This window comes from Zalophus californianus, chromosome 1 (genome assembly GCF_009762305.2).
Source record: "Zalophus californianus isolate mZalCal1 chromosome 1, mZalCal1.pri.v2, whole genome shotgun sequence".
Lineage (NCBI taxonomy): Eukaryota > Metazoa > Chordata > Mammalia > Carnivora > Otariidae > Zalophus > Zalophus californianus.
The window spans coordinates 114,215,814-114,230,053 of NC_045595.1; the positions used below are offsets into that span (position 1 = coordinate 114,215,814).

Sequence of the window (14,240 nt, forward strand, 5' to 3'; positions counted from 1 at the left end):
AACCTCCAGTGACTATTTACAGTATCTTCTCAGTATAAAAAGCATACAATTTCCTCAGGTGTCCCACCTATTTTTAGTAAAAACTTTTTTTTTTTAATTAAGATTTTATTTCTTCATTTGAGAGAGAGAGAGTGCACAAGAACACGAACAGGACGGGGGTGGGGAGGAGGGGCAGAAGGAGAGGGAGAAGTAGGCTCCCTGCTAAGCAGGGAGCTTGATCCCAGGACCCAGGGATCATGACCTGAGCTGAAGGCAGACGCTTAACCAACTGAGCCATCCAGGCGCCCCAAAAACTCTTTATTTAGATACCTGCATATGACTACCCAAATAGTTTTCTCAAGTACTTATCAGCCAAACTAGTTTTTGCCAATTTTCAGAGCTTAAAAGTTCAATGTATCATTCTTGGGGTGCGTGGGTGGCTCAGTTGTTAAGCATCTGCCGTCAGCTCAGGTCATGATCCCAGGGTCCTGGGATCGAGCCCCGCATTGGGCTCCCTGCTCGGCGGGAGGCCTGCTTCTCCCTCTCCCACTCTCTCTGCTTGTGTTCACTCTCTCGCTGTGTCTCTCTCTCTCTCTCTCTCTCTGTCAAATAAATAAATAAAATCTTTTAAAAAAAAAGTTCAATGTATCATTCTCAAGTTCCTCTTTGGCCTTTATGTTCACCTCTTGGGGTAAACACACCCTGCACTATCACTGGCTTTTCAACTCTTATAGCCCCTTCCTTTTTTCTTTAAAGACCAAACTACTAGAAAATCTTGTCTTCTGCAAAGGATACATTCTAAATTACCTCTTAAAATAATGTACTTACTTGTCATCTCTTTCAAGACAATGGACTAAAATAGGCAATATTCCAGATTTTATTAAGTCATCAATTGGTGGATTTCGATCACTGGACAAAAGCTTCCTATGAGAGATATACATACTCTTGTGAAATTTAATGATATATATAATTAAATTCAAATTCATATTTGACATAGAGATAACACAAGTCCTCACCCATGTGAATACCCTGCACAGCCATGTTTATGAAAGCTTAATCAGATCATTCCCCTATATAAACCAAGGAATGGCTGCATATTTACTACCCAATGAACGTAACCTCCTTGTCCTCCACAAGTTGGCTCCATCTTACCTAACTGACCAATCTCACTCTCTGTAATTCAACAATAGAACAGTTGTCTGTCTTACCATTTCAATCTCATTTCCAGGCTCTTCACATCCTATTCCCCACACTTGGAATACCCTCTTTTCTATCTATTCAAGCTCTATCTATTCAAAGTCCATTTCAGTTTGTAAGTTTTCACTCTATCCTCTCTGAATTCCAAGAACATTTACACAGCATATTTACATTTGCTGTTATCACCCTATTTTTAATATACCTTTGCCTTCTCAATTAGGTTCCAGAGTTCTTACATAGCAAGAATTATACCACATGCTTTTTCACAGTATTTTCCACAGCACATGCCACCGTTCTTAGCACAAAGTAGGAAATAGCCCAGTCTTTCTTAATCTAGGTTCCAGATTTAATAAAAGAACTTGTTTCTACTACATTGAGGACATTCTTAAAGATTTAGAAATGGCCTTCTTTCTTCTGAGTGCACAATGGTGCATACAATATCTACAAAATATAATACAGAACCAGTTTGGTGCCACTGTCTAATTGATTTGCGCTAAGGTACCATCAAGTTTTAGTCACAGTTGCTTTTCCAACATCAGTGTAAATTGTTAACACATTAGAAAAAGGCAAAGTCTTAGTATTATTGTGAAAATGGGTTTGATCTTGTATACCCATAAAGTTGTCTCAGGATCTCCTAAGGATCCAAAGACCATAAAAAAATTCGAGAATATCGGCCTTAGGGGCCTTAAGGCTTTATTTAGAACTGTTGAGAAAAGCTGCTCCAAAACTCAAATAATCAACTCTGAAAATGGGGAGCATAATGTATCAATTTCTTAATCATTTATAAATATTATTTTGCCATTTTAAGATGTGAATACTTCTGTGAATTTTCTTCCTACATAACCAAGTCCTAAGAAGTTCTTTTACCTATAGTAGGCAACACTGCTAACTCTGTAATTTTCTTATCTGTTTTAGGTTATTTAAAATGAATACAAAAAGTAGGAAAACTCTAATAAATTTTTTTTATAAAGGATTCAAATACTAGCTAAGATATTGGATGGACCAGTGAAATCTTCTCCCACTAGGAAATTCTATGAATAGGATCAATTACTTAAGTGTCTGTGTCCTACTAATAATAACACAGAGCATTACTATTATATTTATAAATACAGAAAGCAAAGACTGTATGATACTATGAGACAACCATGCCTTAATACAAAGGTCCCAGAAGTTTCTCTGGTTCCCCCTTTAAAATACAGGAGCATACAACTCGAGAACATAGATTTCACAGCAGAAATATGCAAAATAACTTAATATTCCTACCTGGAAGTACACTGGGAAACTTTATAGCCCTAAATCTTAATGTCTACTTGCCTGTACACTGTGACAGTAAGCTTATAAATCAATTTATGATTTGATTAAAATAGGGATTGTGAAAAGAATTAGCTACCTGGGAAGGAGATAAAAAAATCTTTTTATAAAATTAAACCTGTTAATAAAAAGTGAAGTTTTATGATGTTTTTCTATTAGTTGATAGCAATAACCTATCAAAACAACTCTTCCCTAGCATCTGTACGTGCTACGCAAGCTGAAACTTGTTTATTTGTGAGTTTAGAAAACTGCTACCAATTTTAATACCTAGATCAGAGAAAAAATTTTGCAGTAAACGTAGATGGTCTATGGACTGTTCTTTATTGTTTGTCATCAAAGTCAGTATGAGTGACAGTACTACTATACAGTGGAAACTCAAACAGAACTCCTGGGTAAGTTATAAAATTTAAATATGTCCTCAAAATTTAACTTACCTAGCAGCTTGAACTGCACTTAATTGAATTCCTTGGTTATCACTTGAAGCATTCTATAAAAAATTAAAACGATTTTTGATATAGATACATAATAATTAGAAATACAAATGAAGAGAGGGGGAAAAAACTCAACTTACTTGAACAATAGCTTCTAGAGAGGTATTTTGCTGTGAAAAAAATTGAAGAGAAAACTAAGTTAAAAAGTCACCTTAAAATTCTACACTTATGTAAAATTTTTCACTGGTAGTTTTTAAGTTAACAGAGTAACAATAACTTACCACTCTATAATCGCCATCTATATCAGAATCTTCACAGATATCTTCATGTGGTACATTCCTTCTCTTTAAGAGATGCTCATCTCTTTTATTCTTAAAAAAATATATATATCAAAAAAAGAACTTTAGTTAAAAAAAGCTAAATACTTTCATACAAAGGATAGGCAATCCTGTGCCTACAAACTGAAATGGGAAGTGACTTTTAAAAGTAAAATGCAAAAAATTAAACCAAATTGTGATTCAAACACTTAAGCAACACTAATTTGAGCCCCAAGCCCCAAATATTACATTTTTAATGAACCGTGAACTATGTAAAAGCAAACTAAAAAAAAATTTTTTTTGATTAAAAAAGTGTACAGTTTAAGCCAGAACCAAACATATATATTTGTTTAAAAGTACTAAACCATTTTATACATCATCTGGGAGCTTCTCTTTATCACCTAAAAACAAAGTCAAAGCAAAAGTTGGGCAATTCAAAATCAGACAAAAATCAACAATGCCTTACAAAAATCAACGGTCACTTAAATTTCACTTAAAATGTGTGGAACAAATTTAAAGATATATTCCCAACTTTTTTTTTTTTTTTACACACATGAAATATAACCAATTTTAATACTTGAAAAGTTGATTAAATTTATAAGTAGAACAAGTTCTTTTCAGGGTATAACTACACCTGTAAATAGCAGAACTATTTAGTATAACTGTATAGAAAAGACTTTCACTTTATATAAATTATTAAAGAAAAACACCATATAACTCATTTATCTCCATTTACAGAGAGTGGCCAAGTTGTATCTTGCCAACTTTAATAGCCTGCTTAAGTTTAGTCAAAACCCTTCAGTTTTCAAAAAAAAAAAAAGAAATGGTAGGCACTTGGGATTAACATACATTTAGTATCTTCTATATATCCTGTACTGTTGTTTAGAATTATGCTTGGAAGTACTCAATATTATGCAGACTCACCTTCCTTAATTCAACTACAACTTCATTTCGTTGTCTTCTCATAGTCTACAAGAAATTAAAGAAAAATATTTTTAAAAAATCACCTCAATTTCCATCACCGAAGAAAATGACTATTAACATTTTAATGTATATCCCATAATCTTTTCTTCTAGTCATATGTAAACAGTCATACTTTACTCATAATAAAGATCATATTATAGACATGATTTTCTATATTAGATAAAAATTTTTTAAAACTGTAACATTTATAAGAATCCAAAGATACAAAGAATAAAAGAACCAACCCATAAGCTCACCTCCCATATGAATCATGACACTTAAAGAAGTAATACATGTACAAGGCTAGTAAATTCACCTGCTTAAAAGGAGGGGAAGGTGTCTTCCCATCCATTCATCCTATCCATCCAGTCTTTCTCTAAATACACACTGTTAGATTTTACTGTGTTTCTGACACACTTACCTACTTATTCTGTCTTTACCTTATTTTTGTTTACTTAATTTATAGATTTTTAGAGCCGTTCCATGGTGGTATAATACAGTAGATCTTTTTCATTATTTCTAATGACCACAACATTTTTCTATCACATCCTGTAACCATTCTCTTATTTTTTAACATGTGGTTTTCTCATTTTAAGCTCACCTAACACATGGATACATGCTTACTGTAAAACATTCAGAATTTCAGAAACAATACAAGTTTAAGCTCTATGTGTAAGTTCTTCTCATTCTTTCTAGTGACTGCATATGCCTGGGCAGATGTAGAAATAGCAAGTCACAAAGTAATACTCATATGTCTAACTAAAGATCTCAAACTTATATCCAAAACCAAACTTTTAATTTTTAACAAACATACATAACTCTATCTCATCTCGCATGATTCATGTGTGAGGTGAGACCAAGAGTTCTTATTCTTTGTATCTTTGTATCTTTATTTTTATAAGCCTTATGTTACTGGTTTAAAAAATTTATGACAGGGGCACTTCGGTGGCTTAGTCAGTTAAGTGTCTGGACTCTTGATCTCAAGGTCATGAGATCAAGCCCTGTGATAGGCTCTGCACTCAGTGGGGAGTCTACTTGAGATTCTCTCCCTCTCCCCCAGCTCGTGTGCTCTCTTAAATACATAAATCTTTAAAAAAAAACAAACAAAAATTTATGACATATCCAGCATTATAGATCTACTGATAATTTCAAAGGGATTTTCAGCAAATGGCAGCTCCATACTATGCAGAGACCAAAAACTTTAGAGCCATCCTTGATTCTTTTTCTCTCACATTACACATTCGATCGTACCAAATCCTCCTACTGGTTCAATCTTCAAAACTTATCTGAAATCCAACTACATATCACTACCTTCTCTGCCACTACTCTGGTCCAACTCACCATTAACTCTCACCTAGATTACTGCAAAAGCATCTTAACTTGTACCCCTCTTTCTGCTCTTGCCCTCCTTCTCTGTAGTTCGTTCTTATCACAATAACCAAAGTAACCCTCACAGGGAATCTTAATTTTTGAGTGCTATAGTCTCCTTTGGCAATCTGGTGAAATCAATGAACACCTTCTATATAGTGTTTTTATTTTTTATTTTTTTAAAGATTTATTTATTTATTGAGAGAGAACATGAACAGAGGGAGGGGCGGAGGGAGAGAAAGAGTCTCCAGAAGACTCCACGCAGAGCGCAGAGCCCAACAGAGGGCTCAATCCCACGACATATCTGAAATCAAGAGTCGGTCGCTTAAACCAACTGAGCCACCCAGGCGCCCCCATATAGTTTTTAAAGAGATAAGAAATACATAGGATTACAAAGAAAAACAATTATATTGCTCTATAGTTGTCAAAAATATATAAATATGAAAAATTAAACTGTAATATATGTGCTTCATTATCACATTAAGTGGGATCTAACAGTGAGTGAGTCTAATAACTACCATAATTTCAAAGTAATGTTGACCTTAAATGATATTTCAAGATATCCTGCAACAATAATGTTTTAGTGGTGGTGACAAAAAGTCACAGGTAACTTTAATAACTACTGAAGTTTATTGGCTACATTATTAAATGAAGGAAACACTGTTAGAAGTTAGTGAAAATAAAGATGTGATTTTTTCTAAGTCTCCAGGTCCTCCTGAATTCTACCCAGACTCTGAGGAAGGACTCAGTAAAGAACCCCTTTTTAAGAAGTCAGTCAGATCATGTTACTCGCCTGTTCAAAACTATCAAAGGCTCTCCATTTTGGAGTAAAGCCCAGTCATTAAAATGGTTTAAGTCCACTCAAATCTTCCTAGGTTATCCCTTCTCCAATTACCACCGCTCAGACCTCAGCTCCTATCATTCTCTTGATTCACTCTGCTTTATCTGCACTAACTTTGCTATTCCTCTAACACACTGGAAATTCTCTCTCTTCAGGGCCTTCACTTATACACTATACAGCAACTCCTAAGGATGGACTCCAGAGTCAAACTGCTTGGGTTCAATTTTCAGGCATACTACTTAGTAGCTCTCAGTGCCTCAGTTTTGTCATCTATAAAATGAGGACAGTAAAAATACCTATTTCATAGGATACTATAAAGATTAAGTAAGTTAATATATGTAAAGGAGTTAAATAGCTCCTGGCACATAACAGTATATGTATTAGCTATTATTATTACTGCTACTGCTAATTCCTCAGGCTGTAATGCTCTTCCCTCACTATCTGCAGTGCTTACTCTCATCTTTCAAATGTCACCTCCATGGTAAGGTCTTTCCCTTCCTAGCCATCTAGAAACTCTCCCACTGGGTACTCTCTACTCCTCTTCTCTGTCTTATTTTTTCCATACCACTTATCACATGCTAATATGCTATATAAAATTTAATTGCTACCCTCTCCCCACTAGAACATATATTCAATATGTAAGGAATAACATAATAAATATTATTCCTTCTTAAATTGTATTGGGTAATCTCATATGTCCAGAAATCTTTACCTCAATTTTTGATCAAACCAATTTATTCAATCTCTGTTTAAGTGAACTTTTGATGATCATTTGAGTTTTGGTAGATATATATTTTAAAAATACCCAAAGAATGAAACTGGATGACTTTCTTACACCATAAACAAAAATAAACTCAAAATGGGTTAAAGACCTAAATGTGAGATCTGAAACCATACAACTCCAGGAAGAAAACATAGGCAGTAATTTCTTTGACATGAACCACAGAAACATTTTACTAGATGTGTCCCCTCAGGCATGGGAGGCAAAGGCAAAATTAAACTATTGGGACTACACCAAAATAAAAAGTTTTTGCAGCAAAGGCAATCATCAACAAAACAAAAAGGCAACCTACTGAACAGGAGAAGATAAAATGACATATCCGATAAAGGGTTAATATCCAAAATATATACAAAATGTCATCTACAACTCCACACCAAAAAGAACAAATAATCCAATTAAAAAATGGGCAGGGGAACTGAATGAACATTTTTCCAAAGACATCCAGATGGCCAACAGACACATGAAAAGATGCTCAACATCACTAATCATCAAGGAAATGAAAATTAAAACCACAATGAGATATCACTTTACACCTGTCAGAATGGCTGAAACTGAAACCACAAGAAATAAGAAGTGTTGGTGAGGATGTGGAAAAAGGGGACCCATGTGTACTATTGGTAGACATGCAAACTGGTACAGCCACTGCAGTAAACAGTATGGAGGTTCCTCGAAAACCTAAAGATGGCAATATCACACAATCCAGGAATTCCACTGCTGGATAATTACCCCCCGAAATACAAAACACTAATTCAAAGGGATCCAGGCACCCCTATGTTTACTGGAGCATTACTTTCCAACAGCCAAATTATGAAAACTTCCCAAGTGCCCATCATGTAAATGAATAAAGAAGATGTGATGTATGTGTATGTATATATGTATATATGCATACATACACACACAATGAAATATTAGGCCATAAAAAAAGAATGAAATCTTGCTATTTGCAATGACATGGATGAAGCTAGAGAATATAATGCTAAGTGAAGTAAGTCAGAGAAGACAAATACCATGACTTCACGTATATGTGGAATTTAAGAAAAAAAGAACAAACAAAAAAATACAGAAAACGAACTGTTGGTGGCCAGAGGGAGCTGGGTGAGGGATGCGCAAAACAGGTGAAGGGGATTAAGAGTACACTTATGATGAGCACATTATATTGTACACTTGAAGCTAATAAAACATTGTATGTTAACTGTATCTGAATAAAAAAAATAAACAAAAACCAAAACCCCTGCAAACTGTTTTCCAAATTGGTTGTGTAATTGTCCATCCCAATAACAGTACACGAGAGTTCTAGTCCTTCACATTATCAACATTTGAAATGGTCAATCTTTTTCATGTAGCCATTTTAATAGATATGTAGTGGTTTTTCATTTCCCTAATGATTAATGATATTGAACAACTTTTCATGTGTTTTCATTATTTATTTATTTTAAGTAGGCTTGGGCGTGGAGCCAAACGCAGGGCTTGAACCCACAACCCTGAGATCAAAACCTGAGCCAAGATCAAGAGTTGGGCACTCAACCTACTGAGCCACCCAGGTGCCCCTCATGTATTTTTCTCCTACATTTTCTTTCATAAAGTCTTTTTGAATCTTTCGCCCTTAAAAAAAAAAGAAGACTCAATAAAAAAATACAAATAAGATAGGCTGCAAAATGAATAAAAATATTTAGCCAAGTACTATAATAAAAGTTTCAACATTCACTATCCTTTAACTATTATAGCCTTAAAAGCTTAAAAAAAGGGTTTCTTTTTTTTTTTTTTTTTTTTTTTTTACAAATAAGGGAACTGAGGCCTAGAGAAGTTAAATTATCTGGCCAAGACCACAATGCTGGGAATGGGATAGTGAGGATCAGAATTCAGATGGCCTACAGAGCCAATTAACCAGTAAGCCATATTATCTCCCCCAAGTCTTAAAAGCTCAAGCCAGTCTTATAGCCTATGGTTCATACTAAAGAAAAAGTACTATTATCAAGACAGTGGGCTTTGCACTGTATCACAATACAAAAACACTAAACAACTTTAGTAGCCAACAACAAAAAATTGGGTCCTATGTCTCACACACAGAAAATACAACTTATAAAATGTACTACTTAAAAGATTGTTCAATAAAAGGTAGACTTCTGAGGGACACGTATCTGTAGTCAAAAAAAGGTTTTTATTAGTAACTATTCCACCTAAAGAAGTGGAATTAAGTTATAATGGGTTTTAACTTCTTTTAAATAAAGTAAAATGTTACATAAATATTAAATATGTACATTTACATAAATATTTTATTTACACCCAAAGAATTTTTTCCCATTACAGTGTATCTTACTAAATTTGCAGTTTCTGATAATCTGGAACTATTAATAAAGGATTTATCAAACCAATTTAACATTGTAGTAGTGACATAAGCCTTGGGCTATTCCTACCCACAGAAATTTATTTGCAAAGTAAGAGATCTGACAATCTCTTTATTACGGAGCAAGAAAGCAAGTAAAGAATTTTCTTCTCTTGAGGAAAAGCTATTACCTTCAAGGTAAACAGAAGACTGAATGAACTAGCAGAAAGACATCCTCTGCACCAGCCTGGCAGCATTTACCCATGTTTTTTATTGCAAAAAAGCAAGTCTTAAAAGTGGTATTAGATATTTAGACATTTACCAAGTCACAAGTCCAACTCAAATAGAGGACTTTTATTTCTCTGGGTTCCCACGAAAGGGGTATATAACGTTTATTTTTCTAAGTCTTTACTCATCTTAAAGAGCCAAGTTTTTATATACTACTTGCAAATATAATAGTTGTGAATTCACATGACTTACAATTAGAATTCCAAAAGGCTGCCAAACTGGCCAAAGACTTATTTATAGGCCAAAGAGCTATCTAAAGGACAAAGGCTGTAAATGGGGGGATGGGGAGAGAGGCAGAGAAAGAGACTGAGTAAGGAAGGGGTAGAGTTTAGGCAGATCATCCCGTATTTTTCTATTTCTTTGCTTATAATAAATACAAATACAAAATCCTAAATTCCGCCAAAAGGGAACAAGAAATTATCAAAAAACTCAAACAAGTGAATCTTACAGAATACAATACAGTTTTTTAATTTAACAAATAATTACTGTGTCTATCACTATCCTAAATTCTAGGGATTAAACACTTTACTAAGGACAGTGTTCAGTCCTTCCTTTTCCAATTTATGGCTACTTATTTTCTAACTAGTGGCTACTTAATTTCTAAATCACTTTTTACCAATGTATAGTTTGTCTTTAAAACTCTAAAAACTACTAACATACTGTATGAAATTTAAATATTTTAAAATTTTTTGAGTAAAATATGAGGGTTTGGCTGACAATCTCACTAGAGAAAATTTTGAAAGTTAGTCATACAGAAGATAAGGAATATAATACTTTGATTTTATTTCATACAGCCTATCTCCATCCCCTAGGAATGTTAATATTTAGGTAACAGCACCAAAAAAAAAAAAAAAAAAGAAAAGAAAAGAAAAAAATTTAAAAGACTAATCAGGCATGAGATATTCTGTGGGATGATGGGATATATTCTAAAACTGGATTGTCGCAATGGCTGCATAGCTGAAAATTTACTAAAAATCATTGAATTGTACACTTTAAGAGGGTTTTATGCAACATATATTATATCTCAATAAAATAATTTTTAAAAAGTTATATATATATATATATATACATATATATACAGAAACATACATAACCTTCCCCTCCCCACAACATGGATTACTACTGTATTATTATTTAGAGCTGGCTGGGAAGCATTTACTCAAATATTAATCACCTATTTGTCAAGCACTAGAAATACAAAGGTGGACCAGATATAGCCTATCCGTGGCTTTGAGGAGGTAGTATTTATGACAGAGAAATATAATAAAATAGTAATAAAGACTAACATTTAGCAAACATTTGGTGCCAAACACCATTTATAACACATTACTTGATTTTACTCATCTAATGTGTTATAACATGTATATACTCCTCTTGACAGTAGAAAGACTACAGTAAGTAAAGATGAAATATAAGCTGGATCTTTAAGAATAAATGAAAACTCATCTAGAAACAGGCACTCCAAGTAGAAAATGCAGCATATACAAAAAGAGGGGATTACAAAGACGGTGCATGCAGGATCTGTTGAAGAAGGTCAGAAAGAATAGAAAGGCAGGCAAGGAGCCATACCAATCAATCAATCAGATCATAATCAATCATATAAAGCTAATCTACAGAACAGTTCAGAGAAAAGTTGAGTTACTGGTGTTTTCAACCCAAATGATCACCACATTTTTAAACATACCTGGTAGGTACAATAATTGTTCAACCCAATAAACATGGTAAACCAATAAAAATGCTAAAAGTGTGTAACTACAAAAGTCTGTTTTAGGGTGTCTGGGTGGCTCAGATCATGATCTCAGGGTTGTGGAATTGAGCCCCGAGTCCGGGCTCCATGCCAGTGGGGAGTCTGCTTGAGATTCTCTCTCTCCCTCTCCTTCTGTCCCTCCCCCCACTCGCACACTTGCTCACTCTCTCTCTCAAGTAAATAATCTTTAAAAAAAAAAAAAAAGCCTGTTTTCCCATTCCTTTCCACTTTTCCCTCCTTTCATTTCCACTTGAAGCAGCCATCACAGTGCTTATTCGTGTGTTTGCCAAATATCATGTATGCTGGCAAACTGTATGCGATTAGCAAATACATTCCAACTTTGTTTATGACATTTCCCATTTATGACAATAAAAGGGAAATTTTAAATGCTTAATGTTAAATGCTTACTCTGATGATTTCTCAAGATAGTATTTATTAATAGTAGTAAAGTTCCATATGCACTACTAGTGATGGGCAAGTCTTCATAAGCAGAATCAAACTCTTTATCTCTAACAAGTAAAAAGATTACTCAAGATAGAGTACAAGGTAAGTCTGAAAGTAAATTAAACAGGAGGCGGCCAAATTTAACCGTGGCAAGTTACTGAACAGTTTAAAATACTTCTACTAAACATACTACCACTTTAAAATGATCCTCATCTAAATTATAAGCACTGAAACAATTAGTACATAAATATAATTTAAAAATCACAAAAAATGTAAGAAATCACTAACAACTGTCAACTCCAGGGGCACCTGGGTGGCTCAGTTGGTTGTGTCTGCCTTTGGCTAAGGTCATGATCTCAGGCTCCTGGGATTGGGCCCTGCATCAGGCTCCCCTGCTCAGTAGGAGTTTGCTTCTCCCTCTCCCTCTGCCCCCCTCCACCTGCTTGTGTGCACGCTCTCCCTCTCTCTCAAATAAATAAAATCTTAAGGAAAAAAAAACAGTTGTTAACTCCAAGGAATGGGATTACAACAGAGAAATGTATTAAATTCAGAAGTTATACATATCTCTTTGGAAAAGTTAGGAAATAAATATAAGAACAGAAAAAAGTTCAATTTCCAGTTTCTTATATTTGTCTGTCTTGTACAAGATGTATATATATATACACATACACACACACACACACACACACCTTCAGTGTCATATCCAAGAAATCACTGCCCAATCTAATGTCATGAAGTTTCTGTCCTATTCCTTCTCCTGAGTTTTGTTTTAGGTCTTACATTTAGGTCCTTGATCCATTTTAATTTTTAGTATATGGTGTTAAGTAAGGGTCCAATTTCATTCTTTTGCTCGTGGCCACCAAATTTTCCCAGCCCGTTTTTGAAGACTGTCCTTTACCACTGAATGGTCTTAGCACTCTTGTCAAAAATCTCTGACCATATATGCAAGAGTTTATTTCTAGACTCCCTATTCTATTCCGTAGGTCAATGTTTGGCTTTATGTCAATACCACACTGCTTTGATTACTGTAACTTTCAAGTTTTAAATTAGGAAGTGTGAGACCTCCAACTTTCTCTTCTTTTTCAGGATTGTTTTGGTTATTTAGGGTCCCCTGAGATTCCATATGGACTTTCCCATTAAATCTGTAGATCACTTTAGGTAGTACTAACATTTAAGAATAGGTCTTCCAACTCATGAACATGGGATGCCTTTCCATTTAGTTTTGCTAATTTCTTTCAGCAACATTTTGCAGTTTTCAGTGTGAAAGTCTTTTACCTCATTAGTTAGGTTTATTCCTAAGTATTTTATACCTTCTGATGCTATTGTAACTCAATGTTTCTTAATTTCCTTTTCAAATTTTTCCTTATGAGCAAATGCTGATTTTACATCCTATAACTCTGCTGAATCATTTATTACTTCTTTTTTTTTAGGAGGATCATTAGGGTTTTCTACATATAAGATCAAACTGTCTACAGAGAATTTTACTTCCTCCTTTCCAATGTGGATGTCTTTTACTTCCTTTTCTTGCCTAACTGCTCTGGCTAGGACTTTTAGTACCATGTTGAATAGCACTGGTCAAAGTGGACATCCTTCTCTTTGTTCTTACTCTTATAGGAAAAGCTTTCAATCTTTCACCACTGAGTGTCATCTGCTGGGGCTTCATATTTGGTCTTTATTATATTGAGGTTGTTTCCTTCTATTCTTAGTTTGTTGAGTGTTTTTATCATGAGAGGGCACTGAATTTTGTCAAATGCTTTTTCTGCATCCATGGACATCAATGTGTAGTTTTGCCCTTCATTCCATTAATTTGGTACAGTACACTGATTTTCATATATTGAACCATCCCTTACATTCCAGGATTAAATCCCACTTGGTCAGGGTATACATTCCTTTTAAGATGCTGTTGAATTCAATTTGCTAGTATTTTGAAAATTTCTACATTGTTCATCAAGGATATTGGTCTGCAGTTTTCTTGTAGTGTCTTTGGCTTTGGTACCAGAGTAATGCTGACCTTACAGAATGGATGTGACCTTGTCTTCAGTTTTCTGGAAGAGTTTAAAGGGGATTGGTGTTAATTCTTTAAATGTTTGGTAGAATTCACCAGTGAAGCCATCTGGTCCTGAGCTTTTCTTTGTTGGGAGATTTTTGATTATTGATTCAGTCTCTTTACTAGTTATAGATCTGTTTAGATTTTGTCTCTTTAGGATTCAGTCTTGGTAGATTGTGTGTTTCTAGGAATTTATCCATTTC

General features: G+C 34.4%; 1 protein-coding gene across 3 annotated transcripts in view; it reads right to left on the minus strand.

The window, feature by feature from the left end:
• KPNA4 (karyopherin subunit alpha 4) overlaps nucleotides 1-14,240 on the minus strand; it is a 57,437-nt gene that overhangs the window by 30,207 nt on the left and 12,990 nt on the right. For all 3 annotated transcript variants that reach the window (XM_027585237.2, XM_027585239.2, XM_027585238.2), the window contains 5 exons: nucleotides 4,160-4,204; nucleotides 3,200-3,289; nucleotides 3,059-3,088; nucleotides 2,922-2,974; nucleotides 808-903 (listed from right to left, as the gene is read on the minus strand). In XM_027585237.2, the coding sequence (XP_027441038.1) occupies nucleotides 808-903; nucleotides 2,922-2,974; nucleotides 3,059-3,088; nucleotides 3,200-3,289; nucleotides 4,160-4,204 (314 nt within the window). The remainder of the gene's footprint in view (nucleotides 1-807; nucleotides 904-2,921; nucleotides 2,975-3,058; nucleotides 3,089-3,199; nucleotides 3,290-4,159; nucleotides 4,205-14,240) is intronic.